Source organism: Gopherus flavomarginatus, chromosome 5 (genome assembly GCF_025201925.1).
Source record: "Gopherus flavomarginatus isolate rGopFla2 chromosome 5, rGopFla2.mat.asm, whole genome shotgun sequence".
NCBI classification, from domain to species: Eukaryota; Metazoa; Chordata; order Testudines; family Testudinidae; genus Gopherus; species Gopherus flavomarginatus.
In genome coordinates, this window is record NC_066621.1 from 158,556,153 (window position 1) to 158,578,834 (window position 22,682).

The window sequence follows — 22,682 nt, forward strand, 5'->3', positions numbered from 1 at the left end:
CCCAGTTATGGTAATCACTTAGATCCTGAGCATGGGAGCAAGAACCAGCTAGCCAAGCAGCTGAGAGAGAATATACTGTCTGTATTTGTAACCTATTTTGATTTATAAATCCGAGATAATACAGATACTTATTCTGAGTTCTAGGACTACTTACAAGACTTAAAATTGATAATGGCCCATGGGTAGGAAGAAAATAACATTTAGGCAGGTTAAGTCCAGTTCTCTGCCCATCCAATCCTAATCTGATTCAGCTCCATCATTTAAATTCCTGCATTCTATCCTCTGAGGATGAATGAGTTTTTCAGCATGTCCAGGAGGCTAAGAAATGTGGGCTGTGGCAGGCTTGGATGAGGAGTGAATTCTGAAGTTAGACACCTCATTGAGAGTGTCTTGCCAGAAACCCCTTCTAATATCAGGATGGCAGTATGGCTTGGGGAGAAACCTAGCCTGTTAGGTAACCTGGACCTAAACCATTTAGAGCTTTAAAGGTCTGTGCCAGCACTTTGAATTCCAGTCTGAAGCACACAACTGCAGTGTGTTTCAGTAGAATAAAGCTCCACTTAATAAGCAAGTTGCCATATTCTGTACTAGCTTCTGCTTCTCAGATTCTCTTGAGGCCCCAAGCAGAGAATATTACAGAGGTGACAAAGGCTCAGATAAGCATGAAAAGGTCCAAATCCCTTTTTTTATTAATAATAATAAAAAGTTTCCCTCACTGAGTGCAGATGGGGAAAAATGTACTCCTTGATTGACACATTCTTCCTGCGAATCTATAGCAGCCATGGCCTAATAAACCCCTTGAATTGTAAACCTGATTCACAAATAGTGGCCACACACTTTCAGTTCGTGGAGCATACATCATTTTATCTAATGCTACTCCTACCCAGCGGTGCACTTGTCCATATTAAGCCTCAGCCAGTTAACCCCACTTCAAACCCAGTCTCTTAGTGACACTGGTAACTTCTGCAGCATCAGTGGAATTGACCATAATGATGTCTTCAGATCAAGACTGGATGCCTTTGTGGAAGATAAGCTTCAGTCAGACGGAAGTTATCGAGCTCCATAAAGGGGTAACTGGGTGAAATTCTTTGGCCTGTGATATGTACAGTAGGCCATACTAGGAGATCTAATGGCCCCTTTTGGCCTTAAAAATCTGACACTCTTTGGAAGTGCAGTGAGGGAAGCTCTATTCCATGTCCAAATTGAGACAGTTCAAATTAGCCACACTCTCAGGAATAGTTCAACTATATATTGCTATGCAAATAGTATGAAAGAGCCCAAACAGTTGTGTTCAAATGTCTTTATGTTCCAGTTGATTGAACTCAGGTGGGGATCTCTGCCCCCAGTGCTCTAATCATTCTTCCGCTAACTTTATCCGTCACGAGTCTTCTGTACGCTAAATGACCTGTTAGGGTGACTCGAGAGAAGACAGCGTTTACTGGCCACTGCATAAACAGTCATGGACAACTGCCAAAATGTAATGGTTATCCTATGTCATGGGTTGGAGGTTAGGGACGTAATCACTGCATCCATTTCCAAACACTACATGCAGAGTAGCTTAAATTAAATTGACTTTCACCCGTTCCTATGGTAGTATTTTCAGTATTCAACTTAGCAGTTTGCCCTTCTGTGAATTAATTAAAAGTCACTGAAATAATTGACTACATGTCTATTTCTGTTTCTTTGGGGGCGGGGGCGGGAGGGAATTGACTACTGTTCTTTTTTCTATATACAGTAGAACCTCAAAGTTATGGACACCTTGGGAATGGAGGTTGTCTGTAACTCTGAAATGGGTGTGCAAGGGCTCCGGAGTGTGTGTGTGTGTGTGTGTGTGTGTGGGGAGCTCGGGGCTGCAGCCGGAGGGTGGGGTGAGGGGGCGGCGCCAGGGCTCAGGGTAGTGGGGGGTGTTCAGGGCTGCAGCCGCAAGGTGTGGGGAGAGGGTGCCAGGGCTCCAGGGCTATGTGTCACTGATCGGGGCTTTAGCTTCAGTGGGAGCGCTGGGGCTGAAACTGCCACTTCCCTCATAACTAGAGCCTCAGCACCTCCCGTGGGACTGAAGCTGGGAACAGAGCCGCAGAGTTGAAGCCTCGAGCCCTGTGCTCCTGAGGGTCAGAAGCCTCAAGTCTGCCCAGAGCCCTGAACCCCTCCCCCTCCACATGGCTGCAGCCCCAGCCCCCGGGTGAATAAAGCCCCTAGGCAATACAGTATTGGTGGGGAATGTTTTGTTTTGTTTTTTGTTCGGTGCTGCTGCCTGATTGAGGACTTGTGGTTTTACATGGTGTCTGGTTGACCGGAAAGTCCATAACTCTGGTGTTTGTGTCTTTGAGGTTCTACTGTCACATGTAATGTACTACAACTTATGTACTGCTATCAGTGAACCAAATTCAGTATTCAAATTTCATTCATTCTTACTTACTGTGAAAGGGGGGAAAACGCAGTAGAAAGTACAGTGTGCTGTTAAAATTTTAGCCATTGTTAAAGCTCTCCTTTGTTTCAAACAGGATTTCCATACAAATTCATCAAGAGGTTTACATTTGGATTTCCAGAACAATGGAAACAATATGTTGAGAATTTTCTTGAGGAACTAAAGAGGTAACTTTTGGTAGGCCTTTATTTTTTGCTTAGTGCTAATTTAATAGCGTAGAGTGAGTATTTGTTTTTTAAAATACGTCATAGTACAACTGAGGTTCAGTAGATGTGTATTTAGACTAAGTTCTAAGTAAATTCTTAGTAACCAATGTGTTAGATGGAAAATAAAGTTTAGCAGGCTTTGTCTACTGTGTGTGTGGGTGCATGTGCAAGTGTGTAAGTGAAAGAGAAACCAGTGCAGCTACACTGATTTAGCTACAGTGGTGCTCCACGTATACCCATTGCACTAATGCAGGAGGACTTGCACTGGCTTGGCTTCTGGTGTAGTTTATTTACATTAGGGGTTTTAATCAGTGCAGCTGCATTAATACAGTGTCATGGGGTTGTGGGGACGGGAAGAACAGTGTACAAGGCTTTTCATTTGTGAGTTTTTTGTGTTCGAATGGTGTAAAATAGTATTTCAGCTGGAGTTCTTTAATAACAACTAAGCAATATTAAGCAGTGACAGATTTTGGTTTCCTATTTTTTTTTCTTTCTTAAACTTCAAAAAATTAGGAAGGAACAAGATACTGATGAGGCTGGCAATGAAAAAATCAGTTCTGTGGAAGTGGATATGTTGGAAGAAGAGGGGGTAACAGGAGACTTAAAAAAACAATCTCGAACACAAAATGCCACTTATGAAGTAGCATTGAATGATAATGGATGTGAGTACTTCCCCCCAACCCCCCTTTTTTGTTCAAAATTGATAGTAGTTTAAATGGTTAAATGACTGACTTTTTCTTAATATTTCTCATTTTTAGAATTGTCACAGCATGAGGTGGTTTTTTCCCAATTGTAGTGGCATTTCTTTCTCACAATAAAGCTCTATGAAGGGACAAATTTAACCCACAGTTTGTGGGGAATGAACCATCAACATTGGTTTGTGTTGAATAACTTAGGCTATGTGATGCATCCATATACAGGGAATGAAAGGTTGCTAGAGGATAACTTCCTTGTAAATTTTTGTTTTACTCCCTTTTATAAAATGAGTACATTCACAATTAAAATTCCTGTTACTCGCAGCCATTCCAAATTCTCTCCTTTAAAATATTTCTCTTAATCTCCCTTAATGCATAGACCTCTCTCTCACAGCCTCCGTTTTGTGCTGACTTCTTTCTGAATCTGTTAATTGTTATGAACTGTTACTGGACACGTGAGGTGAGTGAGGTAATATCTTTTAGTTGGTCCAGTAAAAGATATTACCTCACCCACCTTGTGTCTCCTAATAACCTGGGACTGGCATGGCTACAACTGCGCTGTATGAACAGTTATGACAGGTTTTCTCTGAAATGTTGACAGTTTTATAACCCTATATATTGTTTCACCTTATCCACCTCTTTCTTAGTACAAGCCTAGTTTTCCTAATTCTAGGGGCACCATATCTTAATTACTATTTGCACCTCTGTCAGTTCCTGAATATCCTCCTTATGATATGATGCTCCAAAAGTCTTTCATCAGATTTAATTATTCATGATCTCTTTATCCAGACTTCTTCATTTTTGTATCATCTGCACATTTGTATTCTTTCCAATGTCCTTCCATACAATTGATTGATTGTATACTTGGGAATAGATTCAAAGTCTAAACTTTTCTTTGGCTAATTCCATTTACCACCACCTTCCTATATGATCTTTGTGTATCATTACTCTCTGAACTAGGTCACAAAGTCAAAAGACTTCAGAACACAAATTTGGTTGCTGTGGGGGAAAAAATTACTATAATACTTTAATCACACTAAGTTACGTGGGTTTTTGACTTGTCTGCTTTTAAAACTAAGAATGGTAATTTCTTGATTTAGATACTCACTCTTCTGTGAGCATCATTTTCATGTAAATCAATACAAAACTGGGTGACTGCACTACAAAATGGCAGATGAAATTCCATGTTGATAAATGCAAATACACATTGGAAAACATAATCCCAATTATACATATCAAATGATGGGGTCTAAGTTAGCTGTAACAACTCAAAAAAGATCTTGGAGTCATAGTGGATAGTTCTCTGAAAACATCCACTTAGTGTACAGCGGCAGTCAAAAAAGGAAACAGAATGTTGAGGATCATTAAGAAAGAGATAGATAATAGGACAGAAAATATCATATTGCTGCTATATGAATTCCTCGTACACTCATATCTTGAGTACTGCGTGCAGATGTGGTTGCCCAATCTCAAAAAAGATAGATTGGAATTGGAAAAGGTTCAGAAAAGGCCAGCAAAAATGATTAGGAGTATGGAACAGCTTCCATATAGAGATAGAATAAGAAGACTGGGACTTTTCAGCTTGGAAAAGAGACGACTACGGGGGGATATGATAGAGGTCTACAAAATCATGACTGGTGTGGTGAAAGTACATGAGGAAGTTACTCCTCATAACACAAGAACTAGGGGTCACCAAATGAAATTAATAGGGAGCAGGTTTAAAACAAACGGAAGTATTTTTTCACACAACACACAGTCAAACTATGGATCTCATTGCAAGAGGATGTTGTGAAGGCCAAGACTATAACAGGGTTAAAAAAAACTAGATACATTCATGGAGGATAGGTCTATCAATGGCTGTTAGCCAGGATGGGCAGGGATGGTGTCCCTAGACTCTGTTTGCCAGAAGCAGGGAATGGGAGATGGGATGAATCACTTGATGATTACCTGTTCTGTTCATTTCCTCTGGGGCATCTGGCATTGTCCACTGTCAGAAGACAAGATACTGGGCTAGATGGACCTTTGGTCTGACCCAGTATGGCCTTTCTTATCATAGACTCATAGAATATCAGGGTTGGAAGAGACCTTTGGAGATCATCTAGTCCAACCCCCTGCTCAAAGCAGGACCAATCATGTTTTTATGTTTTAAAGTATGTCTTTGTGTTCTTCTATAAATGTAGTATTCTGAACTTGCAAACTTTAGTTTATGCCTGTAAGATCATACTAAAGATTACTTTTAAAATACAGTATTTTGATGTTTAAAAAAAAACAACTCAAAACTATCTTGCTGCTAACAAGATTTTTTTTTCTGTTTGTAGGTGTAGATATGACACCCAAACACAATTCTGTGGAGAAAGACCCGGATGCAAGTTACAGCCGTAGTGGTCGGCGTATTAAACCACCATTGCATTACTGGTGTGGACAACGAGAGTTCGTTGATCGTAAACTAAATGTTACTATAGAAGAGGGTGGAAAAAACTACTTGAGTATTGTAAGACTTTTCTGCATGTTATTATCTTATCATTGTTCTATAATTGTTTAAAAAGTATCGAAGTTAAGATGACTTTTCTGTGCCACAGCCTCTTAATTCAGTAGTTTTTGAACTTTTTTCTATTATGGACTACTTTGTAAGGATCGCTCCTTGAGGATAAGGATGATTCAGTGGTGAGCGTTCTAGCTTGATACTCGGGAGATGTGGGTTCAATTCTCTGATCTGCCACAGACTCCTTGTATTAGCTGGGCAAGTTGTTTAGGGCTGGATTATCAAGTGCCTAAAGAGCCAGATATCTGCCTCTGTAGGTATCTGAAATCCCTTTTGAAGATCTAGCTGTTGGTTTCTCTGTGCCTCAGTTCCCCATCTGTAAAATGGGGATAAAAGGGCGATGCTATCTCACAGGGATGCTGTGAGGATAAATACTGTGACACTGCACCCCATATCTTCATAGTTCTATTATATGATATGATTATGGCATAATTAAGATGCATTTTGTACTAGATAAGCCATGTGAAGTGTCATTTGAAAAGTTATGATTTGCTGAATATGATTATCCTATTTGCATGCATGTATCATTTTTGTATCAGCGGTTTGAGCATTGGCCCGCTAAAGCCAGGGTTGTGAGTTCAATCGTTGAGGGGGCCATTTAGGGAACTGGGGGTAAAAAGCTGTCTGGGGATTGGTCCTGCTTTGAGCAGGGGATTGGACTAGATGACCTGCTGAGGTCCCTTCAGACCCTATGATTCAAATGGTAACACCCACTAGTCTAAATAGCTGGTTGTAAGGGGCCTATTCAGGGTAATGGGCCATTTGAAAGACCAGTAGGCCATAGGAGAAGCTTATCCCCCACTGGCTGAGCCTTCCTGAGAACTCTCCGGACAGCATGTAAGTAATGGCTGCTATGACTCTAGAAGGACATGTGACCAGGCCACGTGATTCTGGACTCCATCTTGGGATGTCAGTATTTTTCCACAAATTGGTCTGGGAGCCAAGCTTTGAAACAAAGGGTTCCCGCCATACGTTAGAGCCATATAAGGTGGGGAGTGACGTCATCTGGCGTTCTTCACTTCACTTCCAACTTCCCTGGAAACACTTGAGGAACAAAGACTGAACTGGGGGAAATGCTGGACCCAGGGATTTCTAGCCTGTGTATAAAACATACGGGGATTCCAAGCTGCAAAGCAAGTGTAGCTTGTGCCTTAAGAACCTACAGGTCTGGATGTACCATCAGTTAGGGTGAGAATCTGCTTGGGGGAAAATCTCTGCTTGATTACCACAAGTGTGCATTGTTCTCTACATTGAGGGAGAGGCAGAACTGGTATTAAACCTGCATACTGGCCAGATTTGAACAGGGCAGGACAGTACAGGCGAGTCTCATCTTACACAGGGGTTCCGTTCTGCGGTCAGCGCGTAAAGCGAAAACTGCGCTTTACATTGATTTGAATGGCGGACGGAATCGCCCACACTACAGGTATAGTATTAATATTATTATTTTTTTGTTTGTTTTTGCTGACCACGTAAAGCTGAAATCGTGCATGTTAAATGCGCGTAAGATGCGACAGACCTGTACTGCTCTGGGGTCCAGGCTGGGAAGCTGGTGGTTAGAAAGTTTGCATGTAACTGCAGTTGTGTGTGTCCCTACCTGTGTGAATGCTGGTGAGAGTGCAGGCTGGAGGGCTTTGCACTAGTCACAGCAGCACAGTGGGAGAGCGAGCCCAGGCTGGTGGGTCAGAGGGCTCGGAAGTGGTACCTCAGTTCTACTTGGCATCCTGGGGGGAACTCATCACAAATACCTCAGATTGTGAGGTGCTCTCATTCTATGGTAATGGGGGCCATATAAGCACCTGAGAGAGATTCCGTTGCAACCTCAAAATGCTCATTCCACAAATATTGATTATATTAAAAACGTAACATTAAGACAGCACTAAAGAGAGAAGATGAAAATAACTCATGCCAGTGCAGTAGGCATTAACATTTTTTATCTGCACTGTAATTTAATTTCCTCTCAGTGGGTGGAGGACTTCACATTCATTAGGACCAAATGTTCCCTCTTCTCCTGTAGCTCTTTCTGGTCTGATCTTCCCTGGTCACTTTGCAGTTTGGGTCAGTCTTTTGTGTTTGGAACTGCTAGCTAATTCTAACATACTAGGCAAACTTGATCATGGTTGAGTTTAAGTGAAAGGAAGATGTTGTTGTTGTTGTTTCTTAGTTGTGCATGGGCTTAAATGGGGCAGCCATTACATTGTTGTTGGGTTTTTTTTAAAGCTTAATTGATGTAAAAAGCCTCTGGAAACCTTAAGAGGACTGGACTTTGCTGTAATAGCTAGCTGGTGCCATTGCTTGAAGATGCTGCTTTGCCTTTGTGATATAAACGGCTCCATAGACCTCAGTTTGAGATTCACTTTCTTAGTTAAAGTAGTCCTATCAATTAAAGGAAACGTGATCTTCTATTTTGGTCTCACTGTAGTGTCACTTGTGGAATTTGTATGAGCATCAACATTTTACAAAATACTACTGATGCAGTATAGCAAAATACTGTGCCATACAGTTTATTACTACCACCTCCAGCCCTCCATCTCAGAGTGCAAAACAAAGAATACATGGCTTCTTGTTCCATACTGGTTTTACTACAGCTGATGTGTATAATCTCGGGCAGACACATTTCTTTTCTTATTTTTCAAGGTATGTAGTAGTAGTAAACAAGCCAAAAAGAAAACCATTTCCAGCTCCCCAAAGAACAGCAGAGAGGATACAACAGACACAAGTGAAGGAAAAACTAAAAGTCAATCTAAAGGTAAGAATGGCCATGTGTTTGCAAGCTATTGAGTGCATTTTCCCTCCTGAAGTAATTGTAAATGAGGAAGATAGTCTATTAAATGTGGGCCTATAACAAAATCACTATGATGGGGTTGATATTAAGAACTTTTAAAATCTTGATTGCCAGTTGATTTTTTTTAATAATTAAAGCAATACTGTCCACTAGTTTTATGCCAAAAAGAATGATAGGTGGTGTGAAAATAGAGAGGAGATACACACTTCATGAATAGACAGATTTGCTATCTGCCATAAATTGAAATGGAAAGAGGTATATTAAAATTTCTGCTGCTACGCTGTGAATCTGAACACATCAGACTTGGTGTTGTCAGTGTGCGACACTGAAAAAGGAAAGAAAAACGAAAGTTCACCAATCTAGCTTCACTTTCCAAACTAAGTGAAGTGCAGAAAGTAGTAAGCGGCCTGTGTAAATAGGAAAAAGTACATTCGATCATCAACTTAAGTCTTTTGGGAAATATACAGTAAACCCATAAAACTAAGTGTAAAAACAAAAGTTAGTGTCCTTTTTGAAGCAGCTAGAGCAGGGGTTGGCAACCTTTCAGAAGTGGTGTGCCGAGTCTTTATTTATTCACTCTAATTAAAGGTTTCGTGTACCAGTAATACATTTTAATGTTTTTAGAAGGTCTCTTTCTATAAGTCTATAATATATGACTAAACTATTGTTGTATGTAAAGTAAATAAGGTTTTTAAAATGTTTAAGAAGTTTCATTTAAAATTAAACTGCAGAGCCCCCCAGATTGGTGGCCAGGACGCAGGCAGTGTGAGTGCCACTGAAGATCAGCTTGTGTGCCATCTTTGGCGCACGTACCATAGGTTGCCTACCCCTGAACTAGAGCATCTCCTATAGAATTCTTTATTGCATGAAGGGAATATTTCATTTTGGCCTGGTCTAATCCAAAATAACTCATGTAACTGAATGAGATTGAGTAAAACAGTAGCATTTTCTATTGACTTTCTTATGTTACATATTTATTCAGTTTCTTCACGTTGGAATTAACGCCTCAAGATTCTCTTTGTGGTTTTGATAGTCTTAATTTACTCAGCAGTTTGGATGGATTCTATCAGTTGGGAGCACTTAACTGAAACCTACAAGGAGCCCTGTCCCTGGCCAGGCATGCCTGCCCCATTCTTGTGAGCAGAAGGGGGGTGTTTGCATTTTTAAATGGAACTACTTCCTGCTGAACCAATTCTGCTTCTGTTATGATGTGAGGCTCTCATTGACGTCAGGGAGTAGAACCTGTCCCTAAGCAGTTGAGGGAGTAGGATTCTTATCAATTGAAATATCATGTCCTGAAACAAGAACTTGAAGAGACAGATGTAATGAGTGCAACACGTCCTCTGTGACCTAGAACAGGCTGTCAGCTTATTTGGTGGCAGAGATTTTTGGGGATCAAATCCTCCTTGGCTTACCTGTTACAAGTAGGTTGACTTGTGGAAACAAGGTGGATTTGAAAGGGCTTCAGGGATCAGGATGACATACAGTCTTGCACTTGTTTATGACTAGAGCTGCCTGTTTCTCACAGCAGTGGAAAAGTCACGCACACTATGATTTCTCTCTGTGATTTTAATAGAGCACCCATGAAGAGGGGAAGGCCTGGTGGGGAGAGAGTCAGTTCTCCCTATATTCAACCCTGGGCATGGTGACTCCTGTGTCCCTACGAAACCTGAGCGGTGCTATCGACCTGTGTGCTAGACTGCACTACCTGGAGTGGGGAGTTGGGTCCAGCTCTGTGGGGAACAGGAGCCACCGCTGCCCATGATGAGTGCAGTGTGGGTTCAATCTCAGGCACACACGCCCCGCACCCCCCCCCCGGCCTCTCCTCCTCATTTGTCAGTCTTCTTTAAAATTAAAAAAAATGAACCTGTGACTTTTTCTACATTTACTGTGACTGTTGGAAATTTATATTTTTTTTCAATTTTTTGGTTGAGTATGAAGTTACATTCTTTTCCGGGAAAAAAAAGGAGCTTCCACGTTCTTTGATAGCCTGAGCATGGTACCACTCAAGCCTTACTTATTAACACCTCTTCCCAAGCCTCTTAGCCATAAAATCATAATAATTGAACTGTATCTATTTTCTGATAATTGGGTTCTTTAACTTAAACTTGAAATATATTTTTACTGCTTACTTCCGTGAGCATGAAATGTGCAGTGAGGCTGTTCTATAGATTTCTTACTGTACCTAACTGAAAAGTATAAAGATGGAAAAATGTGTTTTATAGTATAGATTGGGGGGAAAAAATTCCATGTTTCTCTTTGATCTGAGCAATACTCTACAAGTTATTAGCATGAAAATGTCTTGGAACACAACTGATATATTTAACTCTTATCTAGTGTTTTTCATCCATACATCTCAAAGTGTTTCACAAAAGAAAATCAGTTTCCCCCTTTAAAATGGGGATGATATTTAAGTACAGAAAAGTTAAGTATCTTGACCAGGGTTCTGCAGCAGATCAGTAGCAGAGCCAAAAAAAAGAGCGTAGGTCTCCTGCCTCCTCATTCAAGTGCCCTGACTGCTGGTCCATACTGCCTCACACATATACTGGGTAGCATCTGACTTTCCAGAAGAGTTTTGAAAATATAAGCCTCAGTGGAGTCTCAGTAAATGAAAGTATATGCAAGAGTGCATAATTGGACCCATAGTGTTATATTGTACCCTCCCAAGGCATAACCCCTGAGATGGACCAGAGAGCTCAAAAAAGTTTGCCATATTCACCTGGTGGAATTTTCAACTAATGCTCATATTGATATGAGTTTGCACCGTAGCCTTCAAATGCTGGGCAATTAACTCTTTCACAACCTGGAAGGAATGTCCATGCAAGGTGCCTGCAGCTTGCCTATTGCCATATCTTTCTCATGTATGGGACAGGAGATTACAGAGTCTGAGTTAATGCGGCTTAGTGGCACTAATTCCCACTGATTTTACAATATTATTTCTGTATGTTTGGGAGGAAAGCTGGCTTCTGAAGGCAGCTGCTTCCTAGCCCAGCGTGAATTGATGGATGCCTTCCTGACCTGTGGAACCCTAGCCCCCTATTAGTCTGATGGAGAGACTTCTGTGGAGTCAGAGGATTTGCACACTGGGGAGTTGCTGCTTGCCTCTGTCCTGTTCCACTAGCTTCTGCCAGTAAGAGTGGAAAGGAGTATCCAGCTTTAACAATGGTACAAGGGGTTCAATATAGCTGCTGTAGGGAGCATAAGGCATAGTTGTTTAACAGCATGCAATGCTACATCGCAAGTAAAACCTGTCTTGGTGTATGTGAAAACAATCTGTATATAATATTTTTTCTTTTAGGAAAAATCTATGAGAAGAGAACAAATTTCAAAAAAGAAATGTGGTCCAGTGACAAAAGAGACCCTAGACGTTTTATTTCAGATCCTGATGAAAGTGACTCTGAAGCTGAACTTAATAATATTGATAAAAAGACTGTTGTATTGACACCCTTGAAGCATAAAAAGCTGTATCAAAATAACCTAACATATAATAGCCAGACTGCAGAGCAAAGTATTGCAAAATATGGAACTGAGACCAGAAATTGCAAAACAAACTCAAGGAGAGAGCTAAAGACTTGCAAGTATTCTCTAAGGTCACTGAAACAGTTTTGCCCAGACAGACTGTTTACGGAAGAATCCTCAAGCAAGGATGAGGAAGACTCTAATGAAGATATCCCTCTGTCTATCAAAAGGAAAACAAAACCCTCTTTGGAAAGAGAGATTTGTAATTATAAATCTTCCTCCGATGCTAAAAGTTCACAGAGCGATGCAAAAAAGAAATCGTCTGAGCAAAGAAAAATAGAAAATTCTGCAGCCACTTCCTCCCACAACAAACAGTTAAGGATAGATCTGTCTGATCAGAAGAAACAATCAGAAGTGGAACCGAAAGGAAAGGCTCCTGCTGATGGGTCCAACAGTGCCCCTTTGATTGACAGGAGAGTAAGCACAAGAAAAGCGAGTATCAACCCTCCAACGTATGTGTTTGAGTCAGAAACTGAGGCAGAAGACTGTGATAGAGAATTTCAAATAAAAGAAAAGAAATCAAAAGTATCTGCCAAAAAACCTGATAGCAGGATTATCAACAGTACAAAGTCTTCAGCGGTGAAATCAAAGGAATCTGACAAGAGAGGAGAGCAGAATTTCTTGGATTCTTTTCCGGGTGCAACTGAAGACTGGACTGAGAGAGAACTACAGAAGCTACACAGGCAAGCGGTTATGCTTAGTAACAAAAAACAGAGCAATTTGCCTGGACTTTATAAACAATGTATTAGACTTGAGCATTTAGATTTGCTTAGCATCACTTTGATTACTTTTCAGTCAAGGTAGAGTAAGATGTACCGATTACACTACTGTGTGTTTAATATTTACTTAGACTATTCTGTTTGTTTTTCATGTTTCATTTTCAGTCCTTATCTTTCTTAAATTTGGAACTGTCTTTTTCAGACTTTTTTTAAAAAAGACCATGAACTTTGAGTATTTCTCCAGACAATACAATCCTATACACCTTTAAGGAAAAAAAATGAAATGAAGGACACAGACAATGTAGGTTTTGGTAAAATAAGTTATGCAAAACTATTAAATTTAGAGTAAAACAAATTTTTCTTTAACATGAGTCTCCTGTTTTATTAAAATATTCCCTTACAGGGTTTACAGCTCAAAACTATTACAGCATTGTGCCAGTGTAGGAAAGCTATAAATTTAAAATGACTAGAAACAAAATAAAAACTCATTTTGTTGTGGGAGTTAAGATATGCAAAGAGTAAACGATATATGTTGTACAAAACCACAGAAATTAGTGTTTTTAAATTCTTCAGTTGAAGGTGCTGATGTTTCTAAGTGTGAAAGATTTTTCACATGAGGAAATGGGGAGGGAGCAGGACTGTTTAGCTGAAGGAGCAGGTGAATAAAAGGTGACATGATAGAAGCAAACCAACTAAAGAATGGGATAGAGCAAGGGTAGGCAACCTCTGGCACGGGTGCCAAAGACAGCACACTAGCTGATTTTCAGTGGCACTCACGCTGCCTGGGTCCTGGCCACTGGTCCGGGGGACTCTGCATTTTAATTTAATTTTAAATGAAGCTTCTTGAACATTTTCAAAACCTTATTTACTTTACAAACAACAACAATAGTTTAGTTATATATTACAGACTTATAGAAAGAGACCTTCTAAAAATGTTAAAATGTATTACTGCCATGCGAAACCTTAAATGAGAGTGAATAAATGAAGACTCGGCACACCACTTCTGAAAGGTTGCCGACCCCTGGGATAGAGAAAGCTAAGTGGGAACTAGAACCTGCTCTCTCCAAATACAATAGGAAGGGGATGTTAAAAAAAATAAAAACTAACACAATGTATAGGAAAATTAACTTGTGGAACTTATCACCAGTTATTTTAGGATTAAAAAAAACCTTCAAACAAATAAATTCATGTTTCAGTGTATAAAAAACTACTCTGCCTGAGATTCGGAAGAAACTCCGCCCACGTGCAGGTCACTGCATGATTGTCTGTTATGAAGGTTTTACACCTTCCTCCAAAATGTCTGGTACTGCCTGCTGTTGGAGGCAAGATTCTGGATTAGAAGGACCACTGGTTTGGTCTAGCAATTTCTACATTCCTAAAAAAAGGAGTTCATCTTTTTTAAAATTTGATTTAATTTTTTTTAAACCTAACAATTTAAATGTTAGATTCATTCTGTCTTATGATCAGAGGTTTGACTTTTGAATGAACACGTAGTTCAACTCATTTCTTTTGGCTATAGATTATTACATTTTTTGCTCTGTTTACAGGGCTGTTGCTTCTTTTCCAAAACACAAGAATGGCTTTTGGTTGGATGTAGCAATGACTTTGGGTACTCGATCTGCGGAAGAATGCCAGCAGAAATATATGGAAGAACATCAGACAAAAGGTTCCAAAAAGCATGCCACAAAGACTGCATTAGATAAAAAAGGACAAAAAGGTACTGGCCTTTCTGCCTAAATCATGTTTGTTTCTTCTATTTCTTCATTTTTCTAATTTTCAAGCAGTTGTTTTTTAATTCAGTCCACACTAAGCAGGTGAACTTACACAGAAGTGGTATTATTGCATGTGTAGTATGTAAATTGATAGTGATGCATTTTCAGCATACGCATTGGATTTAATCCAGTACAGCCCCCGCTGAATAGAATCTAATAACAGCTATCTATAATATTGTTAGCCCAATGAGAACTGAAGTGGTGCACAACATTTGCAACAGCCTAAACTTCGTCATTCTGAAGGTAAGGCTGCCCGTCTGGACTGCTCTCCAGGCTGTGCACCATCCATGCCATCATCTCCTCCACACCTGTCAGCCAGCCGCCTCAGGTGCTCACAAGGACATTCCTCGTACTCCAGGACATTGTGAGCCCTTTCTCCCATTGGTGCATCTCAAACTGTCCGATCTGCATTCTCCGCTGCTTGTTACAATCGAACCACCCATTCTGGTGGATAACCCGTCCCTGCTTCAAAAGCAGCATTTCCAGGCTATGAGTTCCAGGCCTGTACCAACGACCCCACCACTCCTGGAGGCTTCATTGGACTCCAACAGTTTCTCTGAGCTGGACCCGACATTCTCCCCTGCTTCCAGGAGAAGCTCAGACTCCTGTGCCCACGCATCTCACCCCCTAGCATGTGACCCGACGCTGCTGGCTTGGTACCGGTACACCTATGGCCCACATACCCCCAAGTCCCAGCCATATCCATCCCTGCCCTCCTTGATAATCTCTTAGAGCTCAAAATGTCAGGTTTTGCCCTCAGCTCTGTCGGGGTCCCTCCGGAGGCGCTAAATGCCTTCCTTCCCCCCTGTGGATGTACACTGTTACACTCACCCCACCACTGTTCACTTCATGAGAGGCTGCCTCAACAGCTTCCCTCAGGTACTAAAAGTTATGTATCTATGGGAACTTAATCTTTCCCTCTCCACCTTCCCCAAACCTCCCTTCAAAACCTCTGGCAACATGCTCCCTCTCACATCTCTCCAAGAAGGTAACCTTCCTCATGGCTATCACATTAGCCAGGAGGGTTATCAAACTGGCAGCCGCGATGGCCGACTACACACGCACGCACACACACACAATTTCATAGGGACAAAAGGTTTCCTTATGACTGCATCCCAAGTTCCTCCCAAATGTGATGTCAGAATTGTTTTACCTCAACTGATCTGTTCACTTTCCAGTTTTCCATCCTGAGCTGCATTCCAGTCCTGCAGACAGGACTCTTCACTCCCTTGATGTCCGCCGTGCACTGGCTTTCTACCTGCTCAGAACTTGCTTCTTTCATGCCTCTCCCAGACTGTTTGTGGCTGTTGCTGACTGTTCCAGGGGCCAAGCCCTCTCATCCCAATGAATTTCGAAATGGGTTTCGGGCTGCATCTGTGAATGCTATAGGCATCCAGCACTCTGCCACCTGACGGCATTATGGCGCGCTCAGCGTGGGCACAGGCATCCACATCTGCCTCCCTAGCTGACGTCTTCCGGCAGGCATCTGCCAGGTGGTAGTGTGGTGTTCCATACATACTTTCACAACCTATTACACCATCTCCCATTTGCTAGTCCCCATGTCTGTTCTGAAGCTTTAATGTTAAATAGTCAAACTGTAATTTATCAGCTGTGAGAACTCAGTGGCTTCAAATCTGCTGAGGGTGGAAGCCTCACTGAATTGTACAAAGTTAATTCTGAAATGAGCATTCCAAAAGCTGCTGAATCTCTCTCAGGTCTGCTCAGTCTGTTGCACAGAAGATCTGAGACACAATGAAGTCAAAGGCACCTGAGCTCACAGATTGTACAACAGAAACCTGACATCTTTCATATCTGATATGCAAACACAGAATATTTCTGCTTAAAGGACCAATAAAATAGCTAAAAAATTGATGTTTACAATGCTGCCACAAGACTGCAGAGTCAACGTCCAATTGAAATAAGGGCTAGACACACTTTTTTTTAAAGTGTAAATTCTATAGAAACTAGAAGTACAGGGAGCAGGAAAATGCCAAAGATCATAAGACTGAGGATTTTACATCACAACAGTATTGTCTATAACTAATAATCTGCAAGACCAAATAGCATAGTCAATAACTCTGAACAAATGTAATATGTTGGCAGATTCAGATAACAAACAGCCGGTAATGATAACTGCTAAGGTGGGAACGTTTAAAAGGAAACAACAGATGAGAGACTTCCTGGAGCATTTGCCAAAGGATGACCACGATGATATTTTCAGTGCAACACCCCTACAGAATAGAAGAGTAAAGGTAAATCTGTAATTAAAAAAATATATTAAATTAAATCTTGTATTTTAAAAATCTGCCCATTAATTTCTTGGATCACAGGTCAGTGACTTTGTGTTGGGAGAAGGGGCTTATCTCTTTGACCACTTATAGCTGAGTGTTGAAAATTTGGACCTCCAGTGTAAATGGATTAAAGGAGACTGGCAAAGGAAAGAAACTGTGTCCAATTTTTGTTGCTTTATGATGTGTAAAGAGATTCTGAAATGTGTGTATGCTCACTCTGTCTCTCACAAAAAACTGTTTCTGGTAACTTTGAAAATTGGGGATATTGAATGTGGTCCTTCCTGGTGAACTCTTAAAAGCTCACAGTTCTCACACTAGACATTCTGGGGCATACTGAGTATTTTAACAAATACCTTTTCTCCCAAGTGTTTCTTACATATTTGAGTAAACGGATGTCAACAATTCAAAGGCGTTGTCCACTGTGTAAAACAGAACCAGTGACACAATTTTTTCTTGCCCACAGCTGCATCTAAATTAGGTTTAGCCCAGCTTCAGTTGCAGCTGTTGTCAGCAGCGATTCCATTTCATTGTGTAGGCCAAAGAGCTTACAGCCCAATAAATATCCTTTCAATCAGTTTTCGCCCGCTTGTCTACATTGGTTGTCTTGGAAGACTAGAGAATTATTGTTTGACACGACTTGAATGTCTAATCTTTTTATTTATAAAAAAAAAAACACAAACTACCATCCTCTGCCCCTACACATTTTTTTTAAATCTTGCTTTGTTCATCTTATATGAAAAGTTGCTTGAGAATAGGGAGAAAGCCTCTTACCCAATATTTTCTTTCTAGGTACACTGCTGAGTATTTATATTGTTTGTGGTAATGTGTTTTGTGTACTTGCATGCCTAACTTTGTAGTAGACCCCAAAAAAGGATTGGAATTAAAACAACTTGCTACTTGGCATGATGGAAACAGTCTACCTTTCCTTCAAGTAAGTTTTAGTGGTGCCACAATATTGCTCCCAGAAAGTTAAAGTAGTATGGGTTGGATGAATGGTGTGACAAAGTTCCTCCTCTGCCTTGGTGGGTCCTGCGCTTATTGATGGATTTGCTCGCCTCACAGATTCACCCTGTGGGTTGGGAAACAGCCCAGAGACCTTCCCCTCTGGTAGAAGCCAGAGTCCAGGTCAGTTCCTCCTGTATTTGATCAGGAGTTGGGAGGTGTCATGGTATAATTCCCCACTCTGATCCTTAGCGTCCAAAAGATGGGGTACCAGCATGAATTCCTCTAAGCTCAATTACCAGCTTAGTACTTGTAGCGCTGCCACCAACCAGGAATTCCAGTGCCTGCTACACTCTGGTCCCCCCAAAACCTTGCCCAGGGACCCCCAAGACCCAGACCCTCTGGATCTTAACACAAGGAAAGTAAACCCTTTCCCTCACCGTTGCCTCTCCCAGGCTTCCCCTCCCTGGGTTACCCTGGAAGAGCACTGTGATTCAAACTCCTTGAATCTTAAACAGAGAGGAAAATCCACCTTCCCCGCTCCTTTGCTCTCCCCCTCCCAGACTCTCCCTGAGACAGAAAGCAATCCTAACACCGAGAGAGAGGTTATTTTCTTTCCCCCTTCCCTCCTTTCTCCCCACCAATTCCCTGATGGATCCAGACCCAGTCCCCTGGGGTCTCACCAGAATAAAAAAACAATCAGGTTCTTGAACAAGAAAAGCTTTTAATTAAAGAGGGAAAAACAGTAAAAATTATCTTTGTAAATTTAAGATGGAATATGTTACAAGGTCTTTCAGCTATAGACACTGGGAACACCATCCCAGCCTAAGTATACAAGTACAAATTGAACTCCTTCCAGCCAAATACACATTTGCAAATAAAGAAAACAAACATAAACCTAACTTGCCTTATCTACCTAGTACTCACTATTCTGGACATATAAGAGACTGTATCAAAGAGATTGGAGAGAAACCTGGTTGCACGTCTGCTCCCTCTGAGCCCCCAGAGTGAACAACAACCAAAAACTAACAGCACACACAAAAACTTCCCTCCCTCAAGATTTGAAAGTATCCTGTCCCCTGATTGGTCCTCTGGTCAGGTGACAGCCAGGCTCACTGAACTTGTTAACCCTTTGCAGTCAAGAGACATGAAGTACTTCTGTTGTATTAACCCTTAACTATCTGTTTATGACAGGAGGTTTGTGGGGAACCCAGGCCTGCCCTCTACTCCGGGTTCCAGCCCAGGGCCCTGTGGATTGCAGCTGTCTATAGTGCCTCCTAGTACAGCTGTGCAACAGATACAACTCCCTGGGCTACTTCCCCATGGCCTCCTCCCAACACCTTCGTTATCCTCACCACAGGACCTTCCTCCTGATGTCTGTACTTGTACTTCTCAGTCCTCCAGCAGTTTGCCTACTCACTCTCAGCTTCTTGCACGCCTCCTGCTCCCAGTTCCTCGCACACACTTCTTCTCCTCTGGCTCCCCCTGGCCTGACTGGAGTGAGCCCTTTTATAGCATCAGAGGGGTCTTAATTAGAGTCAGGTGCTTAACTGCCTCACCTGACTCGTAGCAGGTTAATTGGAGTCAGGTGTTCTCATCAGCATGGAGCAGCCCCTACTCTGGTCACTCCGGGAACAGAAAACTGCTTATCCAGTGGCTAGTATATCTCCCTTCTACTAGTCTGCTGTTCCCAGCTGGCCTGGGTCTATCACAGTGGATAGAAAGCTGGCTAGATCATTGGGCTCAAGGGGTAGTGATCAATGGCTCCATGTCTAGTTGGCAGCTGGTATCAAGTGAAGCGCCCGAAAGGTCGGTCCTGGGGCTAGTTTTGTTCAATATCTTCATTAATGATCTGGAGGATACACCCTCAGCAAGTTTGCAGATGACACTAAACTGGGAGGAGTGATAGATACACTAGAGGGCAGGGATAGGATACAGAGGGACCTAGACAAATTAGAAGATTGGGCCAAAAGAAATCTGATGAGGTTCAACAAGGACAAGTGCAGAGTCCTACACTTAGGACGGAAGAATCCCATGCACTGCTACAGACTAGGGACTGAATGGTTAGGCAGCAGTTCTGCAGAAAAGGACCTAGGGGTTACAGTGGACGAGAAGCTGGATATGAGTCAAGAGTGTGCCCTTGTTGCCAAGAAGGTTAACTGTATAAGTAGGTGCATTGCCAGCAGATCAAGGGACGTGATCATTCCCCTCTATTCAGCATTGGTGAGGCCTCGTCTGGAGTAGTGTGTCCAGTTTTGGGCCCCACACTACAAGAAAGATGTGGAAAATTTGGAAAGAGTCCAGCGGAGGGCAACAAAAATGATTAAGGGGCTCTAGAGCACATGACTTATGAGGAGAGGCTGAGGGAGCTGGGATTATATAGTCTGCAGAAGAGACGAATGAGGGGGATTTGATAGCTGCTTTCAACTATCTGAAAGGGGGTTCCAAAGAGGATGGATCTAGACTGTTCTCAGTGGTGGCAGATGACAGAACAAGGAGTAATGGTCTCAAGTTGCACTGGGGGAGGTTTAGGTTGGATATTAGGAAAAACCTTTTCACTAGGAGGGTGGTGAAGCACTGGAATGGGTTACCCAGGGAGGTGGTGGAATCTCCTTCCTTAGAGGTTTTTAAGGTCAGGCTTGACAAAGCCCTGGCTGGGATGATTTAATTGGGAATTAGTCCTGCTTTAAGCAGGGGGTTGAACTAGATACCTCCTAAGGTCCCTTCCAACCCTGATATTCTATGATTCATAGGTTAGTACAGTGGGAAACTGATAAGTTTTGGTAAGATCTTATTTATAACATTCCCTTAATGGGCCTCAAACTTTGGAAGCTGAAGTGCAAGCAGAAGCTGTGGAGTCCTCAGAAGAGGTGACGTTGCTGTGTCCTGGGCATGCATTCTAAATCTCTAGTACACTAGCTGGTTTCTTGTCCTGCAGGACTGAGAGCCAAATTAACCATCTGCTTTCTAAGAATAGGACTTGCAGGGAAGCTCTGTAAAAATGGAGTCTTTCCTTCACATATCAGCTAGTGAAAGTCTTACTGATCACATTGCAGTTTGCCACCTGGCTGTAATTCTAGACTCTGAGCTGAAAATATATTGGTCTGCAAGGCTCTACTGGCTTTACCTCACTGCAGCTGAAGGTTCACCATGGCTTCAGTTTTCTTCCTAAAGAGAAGCCTAAGAAATTTTAAAGACTGTCTTTACTAAGCATTGCATAAGGCCTGCCTTTGACACCCATAGTGCAGCAGTAAAATCAGCTGCCCCTGGGATATGTGCTCCTAGACATGCTTGGCTGCAAGTGTCTGGCCTTCAATCGAAAGTACTGCAGAGACTTGAAATTCCAAAGAAGTATCTAAGAAATAGTTAGAATAGGCTCCTTTAAGCTATGGATAGCAATGTCACCAGGTTCATTTCCCCAACCTCCTCTTGTCACATAGATCCTCAAATAAATCCTAGTGCACTGTCTTCAAGAACCTTGATGGTAATGGTTTTCCCAGCAACTACTCTAATCTGACTTTCTTGGGCAAATTTGAAGAGGAGGTGACATAAAATCTAGCAATACTTTCCCTTTCAGGACATATTAGGTCTCTTTCAATTCACTTCCAGACCTGGCTATGGCTCAGAGACTGTTCTGAGAGATGTTTTAGTGCTTGTTTGAAGACAGGTTGAATATGAAGGGAAGTTTCTTTTATTACCTGCCTCATTTTAGATTTATAAAACTGTCTGGAGGTGTAGTTAGTTAGGATTTTTATTCTGTAAGTGAGATCCAAGTGATGGTTAATTTTCTGTGTGACTAGCTGTTGATGATGATGGAAAAATTCCACAGTTGTGTGGTCTGATTATTATTTTTTTTTTAAAGGTGGGTGTTCCCTTTGTGTGTACATACACCTGCATGCATGCTTGTCAAGCCTTGTCTCGTGTGTACGGACAGACTTTACAAGCGTAACCCTGACAGTAGCCATTAGTTTTTAAAAAGTGCACATGTAAAATTGTGCATGTATAAAAGGAGGCTGAATTGAGGCTTATTTGAAAACCAAATCTATCTCGTGCCAAGGAAAATTTAATATGGATTGAAATATCTTGAAAGCTGCTAAATAAAATTTTAAGGCAACTTTTAAATCTCTTCCCATCTCACTCTCAAAACCCAGTCCAATATTCTTGGTGTCTGCTAAAACAAAAAAAAGTGCTGTGGCTTTTGCTGTGCAAATAAAGAAGGATTTGGCTGCTGGCTATTTCCAGTCTGTGCTCCTTACCCAGAGACCAAAGAGGGGAAAGCAGAATAAGTAAGGTGCATCTTTAATTCACTGTCGTAGATGAACAGGTTTCTAAAAGTGCTAGTTCATTGATGAGGATGATTATGTGATTTTCTTGTAGCTCCCAACATTCCGGGAAAGCCAAGATGATGATGTCTTCCAGCTTATGGACAGCAATCCAATCACACCTTCCTCAGCTGTCTTCCCCTTGGTAAAAACCCCTCAGTGTGATCACATTAGCCCTGGCATGCTGGGATCTATCAACAGGTAAGAGCTACCAACAGCTGTTCATTGTGTAATGCCACAAAGAGTTTCTCAGTTGTTTTTCTACTTAAAAGGAATCCATTTTGCTTCCTTACTTGTACAGCAGGGAGCAGGTTCTGATGGGCATTATCTGCACTGTTCAGGCTCTACTTTTTTCATATAAATTGCATTTATTGTTGGTGTTTAAACTTTACAACCAATGAGTAAACTTTTAAGAAATTTAATATTTTGAAGCTGGCTTGGATGGCACCCTGGGATTCAGAATGTGT

The 22,682-nt window shown here is 41.6% G+C and overlaps 1 protein-coding gene across 1 annotated transcript in view; it reads left to right on the forward strand.

The window, feature by feature from the left end:
* Positions 1 to 22,682, forward strand: part of MIS18BP1 (MIS18 binding protein 1) — a 38,713-nt gene that overhangs the window by 10,199 nt on the left and 5,832 nt on the right. Inside the window, exons 6-13 of the mRNA XM_050954757.1 lie at positions 2,502 to 2,592; positions 3,145 to 3,293; positions 5,645 to 5,817; positions 8,503 to 8,614; positions 11,949 to 12,852; positions 14,436 to 14,605; positions 16,764 to 16,912; positions 22,271 to 22,416. Of these exons, the coding sequence (XP_050810714.1) occupies positions 2,502 to 2,592; positions 3,145 to 3,293; positions 5,645 to 5,817; positions 8,503 to 8,614; positions 11,949 to 12,852; positions 14,436 to 14,605; positions 16,764 to 16,912; positions 22,271 to 22,416 (1,894 nt within the window). The remainder of the gene's footprint in view (positions 1 to 2,501; positions 2,593 to 3,144; positions 3,294 to 5,644; positions 5,818 to 8,502; positions 8,615 to 11,948; positions 12,853 to 14,435; positions 14,606 to 16,763; positions 16,913 to 22,270; positions 22,417 to 22,682) is intronic.